The sequence below is a fragment of the Mchenga conophoros genome, linkage group LG20 (assembly GCF_057382185.1).
Source record: "Mchenga conophoros isolate Kocher_MC1m ecotype Shallow Benthic linkage group LG20, M_conophoros_male_GT1.1, whole genome shotgun sequence".
Classification (NCBI taxonomy): domain Eukaryota; kingdom Metazoa; phylum Chordata; class Actinopteri; order Cichliformes; family Cichlidae; genus Mchenga; species Mchenga conophoros.
The window spans coordinates 33,569,994-33,591,948 of NC_140545.1; the positions used below are offsets into that span (position 1 = coordinate 33,569,994).

The following is a 21,955-nucleotide window of genomic DNA, read 5'->3' on the forward strand; positions in this document are numbered from 1 at the left end:
CAATAACAAAATAACGCTGAAAACCGATAAAAACCCTGAAAACTATACATTTGACACCTGAGCCTCAACTCTCGCGGCCCGGTACCAAACGACTCACGGACCAGTACCGGTCCGAGGCCCGGGGGTTGGGGACCGCTGCTCTTGAATACTTCCCACCCGGTCATCCAGCTGGTAAACAGTGTCCTTCAGGTTTTATTTGTGATCAGTTTTCTTTTGTTTTCTTCCCACTGCTCGTTGCCAATTTTTCCTGCCATTGTCTGAGACATGCCACGGTCTCTCTTCACCACATGGCTCAGATCTCTTCCTGTTTGTGTCTCTTAATGGTTTCTGTCTTGCTGCAGTTTTTTCTTTTTCTTTTTTCTAAAGTTATCTGGGACTTTCTAATGTTTACACATCCGTCTCTGCCCCTGAGTTCATCCTGTCTCACCTCATCAGACCTTCTAATTGTCTCACCTGTGCTGTGATGCGGGAGCGTCCCGTTGGCTGTCGGTTGGATCACGATGCATTCTGACTGGTTTTCCGACTTGTTTTCGCCGCCTTCAGTGGCGTTAGATGCAGTAGAATGTGATGTCACATCCATCCTGTCAGAGAAAATAAAGCATAGAGAATAATTGTGACTAATTTGATCAGGGAGAATTTCATTAACAGCACTGAACAGAAATTTAGACAGATAACTGAATGTGGAAGCATTTAAATACAGATTTGAACTGGATTTTGCTCCTCATTTCGACTCAACTGAGTCTTTTCTATCCTTTAAAACTCTGCTGCCAATTAATTTCATTTAAATAAATAAAATCTGAGAATAGTTCCCAAAGTTCCACTTAGACGATTTTTTTGTACAATAATATTTATTGAGGTCATGGAAATGTTCACATCCATACTAGGGACGTATTCAGAGTTACAGGGAGTGAAAGTACCTGTAAGGAAAGGGAAACTTTAAAAGCTTATTAATTTGTGTTATTCTTCCTGGTTGACTTTCATTTTTAAGCACATGAGGGACGACCCCGGCATAAAGGAGTCGGGAAGAAGGAGACGTTTCGTTTGCTACGGCTTATTTTTGGTGAGACAGGCCTTTAAAATGTACCCAGAACGCACTTTTAGAGATTTTCCCCAGTGAATTATCAGCAAAACAACTATCAAACATCCAGGGTAGAATTTCTTGTTAGCATACTTGTTTTGTCTAATTATTTTTAATTTAGTTAAGTTTCAGTTAGTTCAAACATTTTTCAGGTCTAATATTGAAAATATTAGTTGTTAGTTTAGTTTCAGTTAAACTATAATAACTGTTGTGTGTTCCTCCATGTCACAGACATTAAACTGTTTTTTCTGGTGAAACTATGATTAGTTCCATGATACTGGTGCTCAAAAACAGATCTTGAGAGCTAAAAAAATCTCTGTGTACTTTCATGGCCTATATTGCAAATTTTTAAAAAATATTGTGACAAACTGAACAAGAAAAACAAAATGTGACACAGAGATTTCAGTCTGCATTTCAAACTCCTGTGTTTTCTACTCTACTCAACCTCCAAGATTGCAGGTGTGTTAGCAGTAACGCGCATGAAGAAGCAGGAAAAGTGACCAGAGGTCATTAATTGCCACAGCCTCAGACATGGTGGACACATTCAACCTAACCAGAAGCAAGAAAACACCGCAGTTCACATCATAAATGAACAACAACACAACATAACCAAAATATGGGCATTGACCCCGTAAGTTAACACTTTAACATCAACGTGAAACATCCCAGGAGTCTTTGCAGTGGCCTCTCTCCTCGGGCTGCAACTTTATGAAGGTAAAAGTTTGAATGCCTTCAACAAACGTGAAAAAACAAACAAATACACACAAACAAAATTAAAAATCAGCTGATTTCCCCGGGTGTACTTTGAATTTGATCCCGTACCTGGTTTTAAACCAGCGTCACCATCCCAGCAGTTTCAACTTTGCCACAGCAGCTTTACTGGGAGAGCTGACCTTTCCTGCCATCACAAGCTTCTTGAATGTCTTCCGGCTTTCTAAACACTGTTTTCACCATAAAAGTCTAAATGCTGCCGAGCTTTTAGTCTTTTTATAGAAAAAAAGTGAGTTGGATGTGAAGGGATTAAGATTCCTGCTGTAAGAGGGGATGTCTTAAAGAGTAAATCAGCTGCTCTATGCTCTGTTGAAGCCTCGTCTTCATTGTTATAGATCAAGGCGAGAGTTACATGTTCAAAATTAAGGTATTTGTCGCATAGATACAACGCCATATAAAACAAATATAAAAGAGGTTATTTTCACGAGGCACAGAGATTTATTGGGGTGTTGACCACAGGGTGTTTAGCAACGTAAAAATGTTGTTTGTTGTTTTGGTTTGTGAACTTAAATAGTTTTATGTGTGTAGTGTATATGAGTGTAGGCTTGTATGTAGTTAAACATGTGTATTGGGAAAATATGTCGAACTCATTAATTTACAAATTATAGAATCTGAAATAAGGACGTAAAACAGACAGGTGTAAACTTCATCCTGCTCCTTTATGAGCACAAACATTGTTTGGATATAGAGATATTCATGACAACTGGATGTCTTTGTTTTGTTTTTCTTGTTATTTTATATTTACATGTTCAAAATAAATTCTATTCTATTTATTTATGAGCTTTTATCTTATTTTTTATTGCACAGAAAAAAACAAATCTTTGAGAAACAATGGCAGAATTTTCTCTTCAAGGCAAATCCTACACCTGTAATTTGTTTTTTACTTTTTGTGTTACAAAAGGAGAAAAAAGAGGCGAGGATAAGACAGAGGAGGAGGAGGAGAAGAGTGAGAGATGGGAAAAGGACACTAGCATCAAACAGAATATTAACCTTATAAAAAGCATCTTAAATAAGCTTGAGTGGCATCATTTATCAGCAGATATTTTTAGACTTTTTGTGGGTTTTCTCTGATTTTCCCATGAGCTCCAGCGCTCTCTGTAATGATTTCGAGCTTGTGTGTGTGTGTGTGTGTGTGTGTGTGTGTGTGTGTGTGTGTGTGTGTGTGTGTGTGTGTGTGTGTGTGTGTGTGAAACATCCATGTGCAGTGGTCTGTAACTCAGTGATCCAGGCACGCACTGGGTGCTTAAAAGCCTTCAGTCCAGCCATGATGTGAATATGAATGTGGCTCTCCAAGGACGGTGGGAAAGTCCCGCTCTGCTAATAATCAAAAGACTGCATGATCAGCGACGAGGCTGGAGACAGCATCAGACTCTCACCTCACAATTATTGTGGTTAAATGAATATCAGTGAAACTCCTTATGACTGTAAGGAGGTGGAAACTCTGCAACCAGATACCAAGAGAACAATCACACAAATATTTACAGTATCATAATATCTGTAATATAAACATCCACCCATCTACTTTCTTCACCTCTTGGAGCCTGTCCCAGCTGTCACAGAGCGAGCAGGTATACACCCTGGACAGGTCGGCAGTTTAACACCAAGAGACAGACAATCCTTCCCCTCACGTTAAAACCTGCGGCCAGTTTAGATTCACCAGTTAATAGAACGCGTGTCTGAGGGAGGAAGCCACACAGACACGAGAAGAAGGCCCCAGCTGCTGGTTTTTAACCCAGGACCTTAATGCTGTGAGGCCAACCACTGCACCACCCATCCAAGCACAACAACATGATCTCACGCTGGCTGCTCACAGTTTCACATCAGAGCTCGATGAAAGAAACACCGAAGTTGAAACTCTCTGATGACATACATCCTTTAAACATCACGGCGTAACAGCGGTGAGTGTAATCCAAAATCATCAACCCTTTGAGAGCTGGATTCAAATTCTCCCACAACTTGTTACAGATGTCTTTACAGAAATGTGGCCAATCGTGTGGCAAGGATACGGATAGGTTATGTGAAATCTGTTAAAAAAAAACAAACCTTATAAGCTTTGAGTTTACTTTTCCACCTCTAATCAGAACACTGTGATGTTCTGCAGTGAACCATGGCTAACACACCAAGACCCAGAGTGACGATAAAAGCAGCTCAGCTCGTGGAAATGAGTCGAAAAACTGCGATAAACAACATTTCAGAAATTTTTCAGTCTGTCATAGATGAAGGAAACTTATATGGGCATGAGAAACACTTTTAAAGAGCCTTTACAATGATATACCTGTATAATATAGTGGAGACATCGATGACCACAGTCACTTTAGTTGCTCTAGTATCACCTGAAGGTTAATAATCATGGATTACGTCAGTATGAGTTCATGCTAGCTCCCAGCTTCAGGTACAGTTATGTTTCAGGTGAGTCTGCAGGAGGCGTCACCTGAACGCTGCAAACATTCATACACATAAAGAGCCCAAAGCCAGCCTCTGTTTTGCCTTAATGATGTATTCGCTGTTTAATTTGTGATGTACATCAGGAAAACAACAGCTTTACTCAGCTGTTTAAGATATTTTATTTCCCGTTTTTTCAAATGATTTCTCAGTTTGAGATGTTAAATAAATTTACGTATCCATCTCGTTATTATTACACACTTCAGTGAAATGCAGGTGTCTTTAAAACACCTTAAAAAACTATTAAATATCAAATCCTGGAAGTTACTTAATCGCAGAGAGAAAACAGACAAATAAAGAGAAGTTTCTCACCTGCAGCTTCCTTCTTTCTTTTTTCTTTCTTTCTTTCGTCAGTTACGTCGTCCCGCGTCTGAATAAACACTTCGCTGTCTTTCTGTGTGCAGCGTTCACATGTGTGTGAAGACCACCGCCTCCTCCGCTTCCTTTAAAAGCACACACACACACAAACACACACACACGCAGCAGGGCTGGCTTCTCCTCTTCAGGGTCACTGGGGCAGCAGTCAGCTGCTGGGCCCCTGTTTAACTCTGTATTATTTTCCAGAAGCTCTGTAGAAATGAAGAGCTCCCACGATCAGCAGATGACCTGGGGAAAATGTTCAGAATAATATAAAATTATATATGTTTGATTGTAATTTCTGGTGTAATGAAATTACTTAAAAAAAAAAAAAATTCCAATCATTATTATTATTATTCAGATATTAAAGTGTTCATAATAATTTAAAACATATTTACAATTAGAAATAAATTATTTCTTTTTCTGGGAACTTTTTTATTGACATTATAAAATATAAAAATGCTTAAAAATAAAGAATATAAAACATCCAGAAGCTCTGCTGAACACCCATGAATGACTGAAGTGATGCTGTGGCAGCACTGCTGTGTTTACCAAAAGCAATACGAAGCAGATGTTTTGATAATTAAAATAAAAACAAGCAGAAACTTTTAGAAAAAAGTGAAGCTTATTAACTGGAATCCATTAGAAATCGCTTCATGAGGTCGGCATTTGTGAAATCTGCAGCTGCTGCAGGACTCAGGAGTAATTCCAGATGTTTCAGCAGATGTTGAGCTGCCGGCGGAGGCTTGAATGTGCTTCACTGCTGCCACCTGCTGGACGCAGGGAGAACTGCACTTCATGATGAAACAGTCCAATGGTGTGAAAGGAAAGCTGCAAAGAGCCGAGTCTCGAGTTTATGATGATTGTTTCTATTAAACAACATCAGAAGATTTCAGACCAAAACAGTCACAAGCTGCTCACAAGTGAGCCGTAAACTTAATAATTAATAATTAATAAGTGTCGCAGTAGCAGCTGGGACAGGTGTTAATCATTTAAAGACAACAAACACATGTGCATGCTCATTCACATGATTTATACAGCCTGTTTTCCTCCTGTAGACCTGAGGAAGGATTGCTCCCGAGAAACCTGTTCACTGTGTTATCGCTGTGTTCACAGACTGGAGTCCAAACATCAGAGATCAGTTTTATTCTCGTGTAAAGTGTCATGTGACCCTTCAGATCTGAGTCACTGCAGCTCCCTGCACTTTGGTACCTCTCAGTCTTCACGGTTTTGTCTGCAGGCTTAAATTACCTCCAAAAACCCAAACGCGTGTTCTAATGTCACAGCCTCCCCTCCAGCAGGTGGCGACACACACACGCCGTTTGTGCTCCTCGGTCAAAACTACAGAAGAGGAAAACAATAATGATGCGGACACAAAGAGATTTTTGCAGATTTTTGGTGAGCTTGTAAAACGAGCGAGAGGCTGCAGCTTCAACCGGAGAAGCGACTCTTCTTCTCCTCCTTCTCCTTCTTCTTCTGTGAATTCACAGCAGCTGCAGCAGCTCATGGTGAGTCCGGGTTTGTTTGTCACGTTGTACTGATGGAGGAGAAGAGAGGAGCAGCTCCCTTTTTCTCCATCCTGCAGCCTAAACGCGGCTAAAATCTGCAGAAAAGTAAACGGAGTCTGGTCGGAGCGGAGCAGCAGAGGCGTGAGGAGAGCTCTGCTCCTGCAGGAGGTTAAAGCTGGTGATCAGGGAGGACTGGAGATGCTGTCACGTGGTTCGTGCAGGCTGCATGTGGAGAAATCAGCTGTTAAATCACTGCACGGTGGCGGGTTTCAGGTGTCACCAGGCGGGTTTTTTAAAGGACACTTTAGTGGTTTTAATGCAGGCTCGTCTGTTTCACATGCTTCTGTTTTCCTTTACCTTGCAGTTACTTCCCACAATCAATTCATGATGCAAATAAAGAGGTAAAATGAGTAACACACCACACTTTCAGTCTGATGTCGTTGTGTGCAGTCTTTGCTTCTGCACACCTTTGGTGGCTCGGACAGGGAAATATTAGTTATTAATGTTAAACAGACAGTGATGTCTTAATTGATGTGAATGAATTTGTGTGGATCCTGTAGACCAATGTAATACAGACTTAGTGCGATAACAGACTGCGCCTTGTTTTTGTGGATATTGTTGACTTATAAACAGATCGAATGAGCCTCCGGGTCCTGGTTTTGTGTCTGGACTTTGGTCTCTGGGGTTTAATCCAGGTGTTAGAGTATAGATCAAATGTATTAAATAAAACTGTTCTTAGACCTGAAACTGGTCTGATGAGATCTAGATTTTTTATATTTTCCAAATAAAAGCCGCTCCACAGTCTCAGTAGTAATCTAGTCCAGGGATCCGCAGGTCTCAGAGGAGTATTTTTTAGGTCCTGAACCGGGTCTGGAGTTTCCTGTCACGTTTCTTCTGAATCCAGGTTCCTCAGGGGGAGTGGGTTTCTAGCTGCTCAGCAGTGCCGCTGTTCTGAGAAATCGTCCTACACGTATTATAATTTGACAGCGACTTTTGACTAATCCAAACCATAACCATAATAAGTGTTCACAATGGGTTAAAAATTATGTAAATTTGGGAGTTGTGTTACGCGAATGCGCAGAAACAACGGGTAGGATGATTTGTGAGGTAGGATAGATTCCCAGTCCCCCCGAAAACGATGTACTGGGAGTTCAATGTTCTCACTGGCTTTAGTGAGCCTTGAACCCCGGTTAGCTATCGAGCTGGTGGGTAACAGACGTCTCCGAAAACGTCGGAGCGCTTTTACAAATATATGATGTCTTGATAAACCGAGCAGATATTTGAAGTTTACACAGCTACATTCTCGCCTGAAAATATTTTAAATGTTTATTTTGTGACCCAGACAGAGTAATAAGAGTAATATTAAAACTAAGTAGCTGCCGCCATTGTTGGAAACTGGAATTGGCTGGGCCGCGCTAGGAATTCTGGGATAGGTTGGGCCACGATGGATACACCCGACCCATCCTTCAAATCTGGGGAAATGAAGGATGCATTTGTCGGCCGCGTTTGGAGGAGTCTTCGAATTTGGACAGCCTTCGTCGCTGTGACAGAATCGGCCTACAAATGGGGCCCCTGAATTTCTTCTTCTTCAGAGTTTAACGGCAGCTGGCATCCTTGTACATGCAGTGCTGCCATCTTCTGTTTCAGTCCGTTATTACACTCTTAAATCCTGCTGCTTATTCCTGCGTCTTTCAGGATCTTACAAAGCTTCAAACGTCGAGTCGTCTATTAAATTAGTCGTTGACAATTTTGATAGTCGACGTAATCGTGACTAGTCGACTAATCGTGGCAGCCCTACTTAGCATTATTTTAGTGAAATATCCAAGGCCTTCCCTGGATGGGAGCATTTGATGCTCTAAAACTTGTGTATACCTTTCTGCACTCATGGTTACAGATGTGCAAGTGTTCAATTCCAAAGGCACTAATGGACTCCTGTACCCTCAGAGGCTTTTGAACTGAGTGCTGATAACAGGCTGGATGGTCCCGCTCCTCCTTAGTCCGAGGGACATGGCGTCCATATTTTCCAGAAATAATTTAAAATGTTGATACTGCTGACCTCAGATCAGTTTTTCCACTGTCTCAGTCCAGCTTTGGCTCAGAGATTTGTGGGTCTGAACATCACAGGCATCCAATTTTTGGCCTTGTCCACTGCACACAGAGATTTCTTCAGATTATCTGATGATATTACGGACTGCAGATGATGGAATATTTATGTTGAGCAGCATTATTCTGAAAGTGTAACTCTGAAGAGTGAAACGCGGCCCCTCTGCGAGGCTCTTTTTATACCCAAACATGTCACTGACATGTTCCCAGTTAAATCTGACTGGTTGCAAAATGTTTAGAATATTAGATGAAATAGTAAAATGTCTCAGTCTAAACAGTTTATTCACTGTTGTGAATAAAATCTGGGTTTATGATATTTCTAAGTCATTGCATTCTGTTTTTATTTACATTTCACTTTTTAGGGTTTGTAGTGCAGACTAACAGCTGCTACAGACAACCCAGTGGTATGAGTGTTACAGGAAAAGCACTGTACTGTAATATAGTATTAAAAGGGCTAAAGGATGTGGGTATTTTGGTCAGTAGGGCTGGAAAATATGTCTTATATTAATAAAGTTTAGCCTGTTTGAAGCCAAAAAAGACTCTGGATAATCTGCTCAGGTAAGCACAACACAGAGCAGTCTGCTGGTGCCACACACAGCTCTGCAGGCTGCGATGCTCTGAGGGGGGCACCGTCAGAATAATGTGGACCAACCAGTAACGTGGGCTACTCCAGTTTGTGTTGGTGCTGGTCTTTCGCGATGAACACAGAAGACGAATCCTCTTTGTAGTAAAACCGAGTGAGATCTCTGATGATGAACTCTTTTCAGGTTTGTGTGTTTCTTGTTTGTTTGTCAGTCTGAAGAGGCTGCAGGAGCAGAGCGAGCCCCGGATGAGGAGGAGGGGGAGGAAGGGGAGGAGGGGGGAGGAAGAGGAGGAAAAGTGGAGGGAGGTGAAGAAGGTGACGGAGGAGGAGGACGGGGCAGATTTCCCATGGACACCATGAGCGCTCCGGTTTACTGTGTCTGCAGGAAACCAGATATCAACTGCTTCATGATGTAACACACTTTATTTATTTATCTGTAAACAATAAACAAACAAACACAGCTGTTAACCCTAACCTGTCTGTCTGTGTGTCCGTCAGAGGGTGCGACAGCTGCACGGAGTGGTTTCATGGAGACTGTATTGGAGTTTCGGAGAAGGCAGCCAAAGCCATCAGAGTGTGGTACTGCCCGCCCTGCAGAAGTCAGTGTCCCTCCTCTCTGAGCTGGAAGAAAACATAATGTGTATTAGTCCACTGATAAAAATAGACCTCTGAATATTTGCTTTAAGACTGAATTCATTTACAGAAATCCTCTTTAAACTAGCTTAAAGGGGATTTTTTTATAGTTTTTCTCATTTTGTGTCATATATACACTGCTCAAAGGTTTAGCATCAAACCTCTGGGATATGGATGTGGTCACTTAAGGAGCAGAAGAGGTCGTGAATCAGTTTCAGCTGCTCTGGTGTTAATCAGAATCAGAGAGACTTTATTTATCCCCAAGGGGCAACTAAGAAACTAATGAAACTAACAACAGGTGTACTAGAGGAGCTATCGTTTGTTCCGTGGTGTCCCAAAATAAACAGTTTATGGCAATATTTTTTAATCGTTTTGATGGTCACTGTAGAATTTCTTAAAGTTCTCTCTTTCTCTTATATTTTCATATAACCACACTACAGACGGACAAGCGACTGTTTTTATGCGTTGTCGTTACCAACAACGATGGCTCTGCCATCCGCTTGTTTATTTTCCACATAGACCTTTCACAATAAAGCTGAAGATCCTGTTGAGATTTTTCAAAATAAACTGAATCATGTGAAATAGTATGCAGAGTGTTTACAGATGAGACGCTAAAAAGAGCCGTCATGTGCTAAAAAATAAACCTTAGAACAGGCTTTCCCCGCAGCACGAGTAATAAATACTCACAAAGAAAACTTGACTCCAGGCACACGACGCCCAGCTGAAAACTCTTCACGCAAGTCGAGTTGCCCAGTTCACAGAATTTACAGAAAATGTACAATTTTTGTGATAAATCTCGTTGTTGGGACAATAAATGTCTTATATTGGGATATGAGATTTTGGTCGTATCGCACAGCCCTAATCTGGACCCTACAGAAGTTGCACATTTAATACGTGCCATTGCCAGAAGGTCTGCTGTGACTCCCAGCACAGTCTCAGGAGCATGGAGGAGATTCCAGGAGACTTACAGTGACTCTCAGAGAGCTGGATAGGGACTAGAAACCCATCAGCAGCACCGGTATCTGCTCCTTTGTGCACGGAGGAACAGGATGGGCACTGTCAGAGCTACAAAATGACTTCCTGTAGAGCACTGGTGTCAATGTCTGAGGCTCCTGCACTCACTGCTTATCAGTGATGGTCTGTGGAGTCTTATCCATGGAGGGATGCACAGACCTCTACAGGCCATTAAATCCTTGGACCCACTGTCAGACCCTACAGTGGTGCAGGGGATCCTGGGTTCCTCTTACTGCACGACAATGCCCAACCTCATGTGGTGAGAGCATGCAGGCAGCTCCAGGAGGATGAATGAATTGATACCATTGACTGTCCCTATATTTGACTGACATAAATCCATTAGGACACCTCTGGGACATCATGCTTCTGCCCATCTGCCAGGTTGCACTTCAGACTGTCCAGGAGATCAGTGATGTCCGGGTCCAGATCTGAGAGGACACCCCCCCCCCCCCCCAATCCTTTTTTTTCCTTACACATTACCCAGTTTTATCAGATATCCAGCACCATAATTTTTTCTCCCATTGACATCTGTTGTGTCTCCTATGACTTTTTTGTGCAGTGTATTTGAGATGGCCAATGTTCCACAGATGAGAAAAACTGGTTTGTACAGGACAAGCTGATCAAAAGAGCCACTTTAACGTGAAGGAGGTTTTTAAACTATAAATCCTGTAATGTTTCTCTAGTCTCAGAATAAAAACCTCGAGCTGTTGAAGAGCACAGTTGGTCCTCTTCAGGTGTTAAAGCTGTGATCTGTGCGTTGTGTTGTCTGCAGACAGAGACTCTTCGCTGGAGATTAAATACCGTCAGAAGAAGATGAAGGAGGAGAGAGAGTCGGAACCGGAGAGAGATGATAAAACTGATGGAGATGGAAGCTCCACCCCCCAGCAGAAGACTGACAAGAGGCGGGGCTCACAGGTACCCAAGAGATCACATGACACAGTTCAGCCAGCACTTTAACTGCTCAGGCTGGGGTTAGGCTGACTTACACCTCAGAGGGTCAAACTAACTTTTACCTGCTACTAGTTAAAGTATCTTAACCTTCAACTTCTTCCTTTCCGTATCCATCAGCTGACAATTTTAGCTGCTCTTACATATGAATTTTCAAACTTTTAAGTCCTTTAAGTGCTTAGGTTGAAGCTCCAGCCACAATCCGGGTTTTCGCGGGAGACTTGGAGTGTCGATGCCGTTCATACCGCTTCGGTTTCCTTGTTCGTTTTTCCAGATCAAGCGTTCGGCAAGGATGTGTGGAGAGTGTGACGCCTGCCTGAGGACGGAGGACTGCGCTCAGTGCGACTTCTGTAAAGACATGAAGAAGTTTGGAGGCCCGAACAAAATCAGACAGAAGTGCCGGCTCCGGCAGTGTGAGGTCCGAGCCCGGGTACGTGAATAAACCTCATTGTCATACAGTGAAAATGTGCGAGTGGAGGGAAATAAAAATCCCTGAAACTGAGGCAGACAGTGTGATTGATTTGTGTACGTGTGTGTGTGCGCGCTTTGTTTTACACTTACACATGTCATGTCTTCACAGCGCTACAGCCGGTGCTCATACATGAGAAAATTTAACAGTCAAAACCACAGCAGGTCACCAGTAGACAGTTTCGTTACATTTTTTTGTCTAATTGCAGAATACTAATAACATAGCTGGTTACTTTCTTATGAAGGCCCACAAGTGCCAAAATGACTTAAAGAACTCCATCATTAACCCTTTGAAGCCGGTCAGAGTGGGCACGCTCTTTTTTGTGTAACTATTTTTAAATCCCGGTAGCACTGCAACCGCATAAGCTAGCGCAATAATTTTTTTTGCATATGAAACCGGAGGAGTTGTACTTACATCTTATGCCATCAGCTTGTCCTCGGTCACGGTTTCCTTCCACATAAAGTTTTTCAAAAATTGCATAAAAAGCGCTTGCAGCAACAAAAACATAATATTCCAGAAACACGATTTGCCGATCCGATCAGCTGTTCGTAACACTTCCCACATTGAAACAGACGTCAGCGTGAATGATCGCATGTCCACCATTTCCTGCCCGAAACCGGAAGTGACGTCATTTTCGCGGAAAATGTAGTTTTTTACTTGTAGGCCTTAAGAGCCTATACTGGTGTTTTTATAAGTCATGTTTGACTTTATGCTTTTCTGAATAGTTTCTGGGATGCTTAGAACTCGAATTGCACAGCTGGAAATAGTTTATTTTGATGCACCTGCTGTTTTCTTTGCAAATTTGCATCATAGGATTGTTTTTCGTTTTTCCTGCAGTGTATATAAAAATTGGTGTATCTCAAAAATAAAACTATGAAGACACTCAAAATAAATTTCCTGTTGTAAACTATTTTTTGCAACTTTTTTGTATTTAAAGTTTTGAGGGATAAACCTCTTAAATTTCTCCAAGTAGAAATATATGTAAAAAAAAAACAAAAACGATTTTCAATTTTTTTGTAGTTTATTGCACTTTTTTGCAATTAATGTAGTTACTATGGACTTAATGCATACATATTATTAAAATATGGGCTATAACAGTTGTATTGATGTATAGCAACTTGAAATGCTCCCAAAAATGGCACTACAGCATGTAAAAATATAAAGTAAGCTCTGGCGGACTTGGTTCTATGGTAGGTCTTAAAGGGTTAACTAACTTATTAAATGTATCATATATTAAGTAAATATATACATAATTCATTCAATTTTAATTTGTTACTTTTAAATATTCTATTTATGAACCGTCTTTATCATAATTAATAGCAGGTCTAATTAATATAATTTATTATAATAATGCAACCAACCTCTTACTCAATGTGCACTACCAAAGATTACATTGTACCTTATATTGCACCTGCTCCTTTGCAATGCACCTTACAGCATATATAACTTGTATACAGGTGTATATATCTATGTATCTTTTATCTTTTATTCTAAAGCAATTTTAATGTAAAAAAATCTACATACTGCTAATGGAGAGACGCCGAACTGCCTTTCATTGTTCTTGTCTTCTTCTTCTTATCTTCTTATTATCTTATCTTATCATTTAATAAATTATTAGATTTTTATTTCCAATTAAAATTAATTAAATACATATTTAATTAATTATGTATTTATCTAAGTAATTGCTGTCACAATTAATCAGTTAATTAATATTTTTAATTGTCATTAATTATTGACATATTTAATTAATTATTTACTGATGTATTTGATTAATTCATTTTGGCACTCTTGGCCCACCATAGTAAATACATTACTGCAGCCTGACTGGGACTGATGAATCGTCATGTTGCTGAGCTTTGGCTGCACGCAGTCTTGGCAGCAGCGATCCTTCATATTTGCTTTTGTAAATGAGTGAGTCAGGCCGTAAACACTGACCAGCACAGGGTAGCAGAGGAATGACACATTTAAAAGAGGTTCAAGAGTTCAAGGTACACTGTATAACTGAAACTGTAAAGTCAGGGCAAAAGCTTTAGCCTTGCAAATCTTTGTAAATGATTTCATGGTTTCAAGAACTTTTTAAAGCGTCTTTTTTTCAGGTTCAAGTTGTGGTAGGAAATTGATCCAGTTCTTTTTTTAAGACTTGAGGGAGAAAAAGACAAAAAATGTTGGAGACTTTCAGTCAAACTACAGACACAGGTAGTTCAGCTGCAAGCTGGGTGTTTATTTAACCCAGGTGATCACAAAGTCACATTAAAACAACAAAGGAAGGAAAAAGTCGAGGTTAGCAAATAGCTGTGTCCATAAAGAAGGTCAGCTGAACAGAGCACTGCTCAGAAAAAGATAACAAAAGAAGAACTGGTCTAACCAGAAGAGCGAGGACTGAACGCAGCAAAGGAACGCCTGTTAAACACAAAGGGGAAAAACCACAGAGACAATAACTAAACTCGGTACACAGATCCCCCACCCCCCGTGCTGTCACAGCGAGTGGTTTGGTCCATTTGCTACCCCTCTGCATTTTAACCAGCTCCACCCTCTATTTCCTGTTTTGTTCAACCAGGAAGGACTGGAGCAGCACACAGGTAACTCTGACAAAAGGTAGTTAATGCTGGTTATTTAAATCAATGACAGAACAAATCAAATATGCACAACAGAGTTTTGTAGTTTCCTAAAATGTTAATCAAACAGGTGAAATGTATACTGCAGCACTTTGATAACTGCTAGAAAAGTTCCCTTTAAATGTGGAAATGATGCAGCAGAATTCATCTTTGATTTCCATGTTGCATCTAGTTAGAGGATGAATATTACAGAATTTTTATTTCACATAAATGGTTCGTATTTCCTGGTTTTTCTGTTGTTGGGCTTCTTTGCTTTAGGGGTGATGGATCTACAATCTTATAGTCACTGTAGATCTGAGGATTCATTCTGGAGCAGGTGGGCAAATCATTTTCCCAAGTGGCCACATGAGAAACCAGAGAATTTCAAAGATATGCAAAGTTGTTGCTGTTTTTCCTGTAGTTTAATTATTTCATCTGCAGATTTTCAGGTTTTTTCTGTTCTTCGGGGAGAGAACTCTAGCCTTTTTAAGCTTGACCAGTTGATTTCAAAGTTTGGTTCAATGTCTGAGCTGGGAATGCAAAGCACGGCAGACAGGTAACTGTTGCTGAGAGCATCTGTATCAGGATTTGTTAAGCTTCCTCAGTGAAAATGTTTGTTTACATTTAAAGGTGGATCTTAGCTTTAAGAGAGCTAACATCTTCTGAGTATGTGTCCTTATGTGTGCAAAGTTCTCCTCTTTGAGAGAAGAATAAAAATCTGACTTGAAGTGCTCTGCTAGCAGCGAATCAGACTGCAGGTCACTGAGTTCACTGGATGCATGATCAACACTGCAGCTGAGGACAATTCACTCGTAACTGTTTTGAAGTCTTCAGATTGCCTTGAAAACTCATCATGCAGGACTCCTAACATACATGAGTACCATCTGAAGCGATAAGCTGATGTTATGGCTTCTTTCACTGTTGGCATGTCTCTGATGAGAAACTTTTTTTATGAAAGCCTTCATCGGCCTGTACATTGTATGTGTGCTTACAGTGCTGTATTTAGTCCATTCATGCATACATGTCAACAGCAAATTCAAGATCTGCCTTATGTTCTGTGTCTGAGAGCTCTGGAGTGTCCTTTCTTTTCACAAAACCCTCTTTTTTGCCCTTTGCCCAGGCTGAGCCACCTGATAGCGATGCGGTAGCTTATATCACTATGTTTAGCCTTATGCTGCTCTAAAAGTGCAACTGCCTGTCTGTGGTTCAGTGCGCCTGCCCTGATGTAGTTAACTATTTTGGTTAACACATTAGCAGCATGGTTAATTTTTAGTGCTGGTTACTCAACACCTGGTGGTGTGTACTGCACTGCAGAAATGCCAATTTCAGTCACTCTGTCTCGCATCCACACCTTCCAGCTTGTTCCATTTCAGCCTATCCAAGCGTGTAGTTACCTGTGTGGGAAAAAACACTCCCTGTCAGAGTTCCTGTCGAGTCACGTATCTCATAAACGTCCAGTGCATTTACAGCAAAGCTGCATTTGCTTGCATACACTAACATATGTAAATTCTTTTTTTTTTGCCTTCAAAATAAAAGCACCAAAGTTGTGTTATAGTTTCCCACAAAACTGTAAAAAAAAAAAAAATCATTAAGGCATTATCTAATGGAGAGTTGATCAAAGACTGTTTGGTGGTTTAAATGGCACAAACTACATGATTATTTAATTATTTAAAATTTGAATCCCATTTCCCTTTGATGGCACACGTGGCTGCTGGTCCATACGATGCCCGGGTCTGATCTAGGAGCAGATCTCTGCACTTGGCAGTCATCTCAAAATCCCTCTGGGCATTTATTTGAACAGTTCTCTTGAAGAATTATATAAATTAACTTTAATTTCACAAGTAACCTGGATTTTTTTTTTTTTTAAACTTCTATAAAATCATTATTCAAACCTGATTTTAAAGAAGCTGCTAAAAGTTTTCCGACTTTGACCCTGAAATGCATTCTTCTCCCACCATCTTTGCTGTTACACAGTTCTCCTATAGTTTTCAGATTCTTTGAGTAAAACATTAAAGCGCTTTGATTCGTCAGTAAGATGAAAAGAGTTACACATTGACATCAGTCCGTGTATCGATTACAACTGTGAGATTAAAGTTCTGGATCTTTGTCTCTGGTTACCGTAGCGATGGGGCTTTTTAGAGTGGAGGATGGTTGTTTCCCGCTCCATACTTTTGTTCTAGCTTTAGACGTTTCTCGCATGACATCATGCATGTAATGTTTGTGAGTGGTCCAACATGTTGGACTTGATACAAGCACTCATAGCAAGGGAAAAATGTGTATTCTTAGACTGGTTGGCAAGTGATTCCTGGGCTTTGAGTAGTCGGTAAGAAAAATACTTTATAAATACAGGTATATATGACAAGAAAGGCATAATGTGTCACCTTTAACAAGGGATTCAAATTGATGGTGAACTGCTAACTCGTTCTGATTGTTAAAGATGTCCGTTAGACAGATGTCCGTTATTGCTGTGCTAATGATGCTGTTTACTCTGCATATGTTCTCTGAGCAGAAGATGCTTCGGGTCAAGGATGAGGAGATGAGTCGCAGCGGTGCCAGGGGGCGGAGCCTGTCGAGAAAAGGGCCGGGGCATCACACTGAAGAGGAGGAAGATGACGAGGAGGAGGGTTTCAGTGAGAGTGAGCTGGAGCTGTACGAGCAATACAAAGCTGCCGGATACAGAGACCTGGTCAGTGTGTGCAAGTGTTTCCAACCAATCAGCTGCCAGGCAGGCACTTTCTGTGTGCGTGACACGTCTTCTTGTTGCAGGTGTGGCACAGTGAAGAGGATGATGCTCAGTCCGACTCTCTGAGGAAGAAGGCGGTGAAGGTGAAACACGTGAAGAGACACGAGAAGAAGCCGGAGAAGAAGGTGAGAGCGGTTAGATCACCTGACCACAGATGTCACTTATGATGTCACTAACACACCCGTCCTCGTGCAGAAGTCCGTGTCTGTTCCTAAAGAGGAGGCAAAGCCTCGGCGCCACAAAGTGAAGCAGCGTCACAGAGAGCGTGTGCGGCACAGTGAGCGAGCGGGAGAGGGTGGAGTAAAAGAAGTAGGCGGAGCTTTGAGGCAGTGTCTGGGTCCAGGATGCATCGAGCCGGCGAGGGCCAACTCCAAATACTGCTCCGAGGAGTGCGGCATGAAGCTCGCCGCCAAGTGAGTCTGAGATCATCTAAATGTTCATGTGAACACGACACGGCTGACACGGCAAGCCCGCCAGAGAATTCAGCAGTTTCTAAATTCAGCAGTTCTATGCTGAAGTTAGAAAGCTTGTATCAAGTCAGCTACCATATCTAATTGGACCGTTGAGTCCATTAACCCTTTTTACACGTGAAAAAAGAAGTGCATACTATTTGTTCCAAACACAAACTGGCAGGTTATTTCTGAAATACAAAACTTTGGTCATCTTTCCAGAGGTGAAACACGTCCATTGCCGCCATTGATTGTTTTTTTTTCTGGTCAGTCACTTTGCTGTGCAGCAGCTCTGAGAAGGTGAGAGGACTTGCCTAATGTGAATTTGACTGGCTTCCCATTCTTCTCACACAGTTTCTAACAGCATCCAGCTCAGCTGCTTAGCATAGATCTGACTATTCGAGAGCATATTATGCTCACCGCTTTGGTTTTGGTGGTGATATCGTCACAGGTACCGCTGTAGTAAATGATAGGTGTTGCTATTCAGAGAAAACCTCTGCATCATCCCTGATTGAAGAGAAGTTAAACCAAAAGGGAAGAAACTGCCAAGATTTTTTTCTCCAAGGTTTTCTCCAGAGTTTCATGAAGCTGTTGCAGCATCTCCTTGCTGTATAATCCGATATTCTGTGCTTCTGCAGGTAAAAAAGATTGGTGGTAAAAACCGCCAAAATTGTGCACGACCACCCGAGATGGCACCAAAATGTGATTTGTGCCAGCACTTCTAGTGCTGTGTATTAGGTGCCGTGTACACCTTATTACTGTGTACTCTGGGGTTTCACCCAGGACCTCAAACTTATGCAGAAAGCAAACATGACATTGTCTGTTAACTTGGTGTAATTTGGTTTCTCAGAACCAGTACATGTTTCTGAAATCTGTTGGTTCTTTGACGCCTCGTCTCTGTCTCTCAGTCGCATCTATGAGATCCTGCCTCAGAGGATCCAGCAGTGGCAGCAGAGTCCCTGCATTGCCGAGGAGATTGGACGCAGACAGCTGGAGCGGATCAGGAAAGAGCAGCAGGCGGCGAGGATGCGTCTCACGCTGATGGAGAAACGCTTCCATGAGCTAGAAGGCATCATCGCCAATGCCAAACTTCAGCAAGTCCAACAGCACGAGGAGGTCTGTGGCAACCGCAGCCACCCAGTGCACTCCGCTGTTAGTGTGATCAGCTGTTAGTTAGTCTCCTCTCTCTGTTTGTCTCTGCAGGTGACTGAGGGTGACGGTGACGACACAGACTTTCAGATCTTCTGTGTTTCCTGCAGTCACCCCGTCAATCCGAAGGTGGCTCTGCGTCATATGGAGCGATGCTACGCTAAGGTTAGCTTAAAGAAACAGGAAGTGTGTCCACCTGGGGTCTGTACTGGATATGAATTACAGCTGCCTTAATGAGGTGATCAAACAGGAAATTAATAACAGCGATGTGGGAACAAAGGCCACAATAAACCAGTGAAATTCAGTGACAGCTGGAAAAATGACCTTTAGCAAATTCACCCAATGCTGCTGTTCAAATCTTCTGTTTAAAAGAGCTACTCATCTGGAGTTTAATAATAAATGAGGATAATAAGTTCTCCCTAAAAGATTATTGATGCAACCTAGCACCCCTGAGGTCCTCCACTTTTAACACCATTGGTCTAAGTCTGCACATGAAGTCAGAATATTAGCAGGCATATGGTGGTTATGGCACAGCAGCTAGTTTTACATCCCCTGGCATGACAGTCAGCTGTTCTGAGGTAAATTGTGGGTAATGTAGGCACCAAGGAAAACTGTTTAATCTGATCTTTCTGTTTCTTTGTCCGACAGTATGAGAGTCAAACATCGTTTGGTTCCATGTATCCAACACGCATAGAGGGGTAAGACCGTGCACCTGTCCGTCCCTCGTGTCTTTACCCGTTCCTCTGTTTGTGTCTCATCTCTCTCTGTCTCTCTCAGAGCCACCAGGTTATTCTGCGATGTCTACAACCCTCAAAGTAAGACGTACTGTAAGCGGCTGCAGGTTTTATGTCCTGAACACTCCAGAGATCCAAAGGTTTGTTTATGTCTACAGAAAACAACTTATGACTCGATCAAGGCTTTAATCCGCTGCTCTTTTCCTCCCTTTCTTAAACTCAATGAAGAACTTTTTTTTATTTTAGCAAATGTCTGTGGGGCTCTAAAAGATTATGTTGGTGTGCTCTTACATAACTTGTCAGCTGTGGATATTTAAAACATGTCTCTGTTCAGGTTAACTTACTGTCTCAAGTCTTTAAAGGACATAACATCAGAAATTGGATGCTGCACAGTTTTAATGTGGCATGTGGTCCTGAGTCTGGACTCAGAGTCTGGAGAAGAGTACAAAGTCAGGATTGGTTGGTCCTGGCTTTGGGCTCAGAGACTCAGATGTTCCTGACGCTTTATTGACTCTGGAGTCTTTGGTCCTGACTCTGGAGACAGTCAGGCAGAGTCTGGTTCTGACTCTGAGCTAGCTGATCCCGACTCTGGTCCTGACTCTGGACTAGCTGGTGCTGACTCTGGTCCTGGCTCTGGACTCAAAGTCAGGCAGACATTTTCCTGATTCTTTGTTATTGACTTCCTGTTGCAGGTCCCAGCAGACGAGGTGTGCGGATGTCCTCTGGTCAAAGATGTGTTTGAGCCAACCGGCGAGTTCTGTCGGGTGTCTAAGAGGAAGTGCAACAAGCATTACTGCTGGGAGAAACTTCGCCGGGCCGAAGTCGACCTGGAGAGAGTCCGAGTGGTATCTCTATTCATACAAACTTTATTTAGTGCCTCGTCATTAACATTAAGACACACCTGGACTTTTCTAACTCTCTCTTTGTCTCTGTCAGTGGTATAAACTGGACGAGCTATTCGAGCAGGAGAGGAATCTGAGGACCGCCATGACCAACCGAGCCGGTTTATTGGCTCTGATGTTGCACCAGACCATCCAGCACGACCCAATCACCACTGACCTGCGCTCTGCCAAGGACAGGTAGACAGGTGACGTCAGGCAGACGTTTTCCTGGATGAGTTTAACGCTCGTTTGCAGTTTTATTGTGGAAATTTGTGGGAAGGTGAGTCAGAGCAATGTTTCATTCACAAGTGAACAAAAAACAAGAGAGATTTGATTCTGACTCCAGCCTCATTCAAACTCAGACCTCATCTGATTTTAGGAAGTCAAACCGTTTTTATATTTCATATTCACACTACAAATGTAGGAAACCTGAGCTCATGGATGGACACTCAACTAAACCTTCTGCTTAGGTAACGCTGCCATGAAAGCTGGATCTCAGCTTAGCTTTGTGGGCAGTTGTATCCTCACTGTTAGTTTTAATAAGCTGGGGATGACTGGACACACAAATATGATCACATTTGATCCTGAATGAGCCATGATGTCTACATGAGGTGCTTATGTGTCCTCCTCGTCCTGGAAAGCTGCTCTCATTCAGTTTAACCTACAAGTATTATACTACCCACATCCGACCAATCTGAAATGTGGCTGTGCTTTGGAAATGTGTCTTAAGGTTGATGATGAAACACTACATGTTCACTAAAGATGCACACATTTTATAAATCTCTAAGTCATCTTGTTACAACTCATTCCTCCTGGTTTCTTTTTACAATGTGAGCCTGTTGCAGTTCAAATAAAAATTGTGTAAATATCAGTTTAAACTTTCCCCCATAGGATCATCAAAAAAAGTAAGCATAGAAGAAAAAAAATCAAATGCTAGCCAAAAAAAAGATAGATTCTGTGACTTGATTGGCTCTTGTTTCAGTCTAAGTGAATAAACAGCCAATCGGGTAAGCATAGGAAATAAATTTTAAGCACAAAGAGCTGAAGTCAAGTGAAATTAATTAATTAAATAAATAAAAAGAAATGTCCTGATAAAGAACTCTTGGTTGTATATTGATAAAAGTCAAACTTTTCTGTGTGACTTTAATTTCCCTCTGAGAGGAAACCCTTCATTTCGATCTCGATGTCTCGTTTTTTTATATCTGTTTTTATCCAAAGTGTTATCATTATGTTGTTGTTTGTTCAAAATGTTTCAATAAAGTTTGATATCTCATTATTTGTGCTGATTTTGAGCTTTTCTGTTCTCAGAGTGAATGCCAGTGCTGCACTAATTTACTTTAAACTGCATCACAACATTAAACTGGCTACCCAACATGTTTTTTTAATAGACTAATAAAATTTAATATATGCAACATCCATGAGAAAGATTTGAGGTAATCCAGAATTTATTGTAATTAAATTCAGTTTTATTTTATTTTATTAGGCAGAAGAAGAAAAAA

The 21,955-nt window shown here is 41.5% G+C and overlaps 2 protein-coding genes across 2 annotated transcripts in view; one reads left to right on the forward strand and one right to left on the reverse strand.

The window, feature by feature from the left end:
• LOC146551247 (uncharacterized) overlaps window positions 1-5,998 on the reverse strand; it is a 13,097-nt gene extending 7,099 nt beyond the window's left edge. The window contains exons 1-3 of the mRNA XM_085260278.1: window positions 5,282-5,998; window positions 4,604-4,897; window positions 454-581 (exon numbers count right to left, since the gene is read on the reverse strand). Of these exons, the coding sequence (XP_085116404.1) occupies window positions 454-580 (127 nt within the window). The 5' untranslated portion in view covers window position 581; window positions 4,604-4,897; window positions 5,282-5,998. The remainder of the gene's footprint in view (window positions 1-453; window positions 582-4,603; window positions 4,898-5,281) is intronic.
• On the forward strand, window positions 5,911-21,732 carry cxxc1a (CXXC finger protein 1a). Its single transcript, XM_085260273.1, has 14 exons — window positions 5,911-6,156; window positions 9,055-9,254; window positions 9,341-9,441; window positions 11,262-11,404; window positions 11,712-11,867; window positions 17,010-17,186; window positions 17,267-17,368; window positions 17,439-17,656; window positions 18,601-18,808; window positions 18,896-19,006; window positions 19,490-19,539; window positions 19,619-19,715; window positions 20,268-20,420; window positions 20,512-21,732. The coding sequence occupies exons 1-14, from the start codon at window positions 5,926-5,928 to the stop codon at window positions 20,656-20,658; spliced, it is 2,094 nt and encodes a 697-aa protein (XP_085116399.1). The 5' UTR covers window positions 5,911-5,925; the 3' UTR covers window positions 20,659-21,732.
• Window positions 21,733-21,955: the final 223 nt, after the last annotated feature.

Coding starts and splice junctions, on each gene's coding strand:
- cxxc1a (XM_085260273.1), top strand. CDS start 5,926: ATGTCACAGCCTCCCCTCCAGCAGGTGGCGACACACACACGCCGTTTG. Junction 19,007..19,489: donor TGGAGCGATGCTACGCTAAG/GTTAGCTTAAAG, acceptor TTTGTCCGACAG/TATGAGAGTCAAACATCGTT. Junction 20,421..20,511: donor ACCTGGAGAGAGTCCGAGTG/GTATCTCTATTC, acceptor TGTCTCTGTCAG/TGGTATAAACTGGACGAGCT.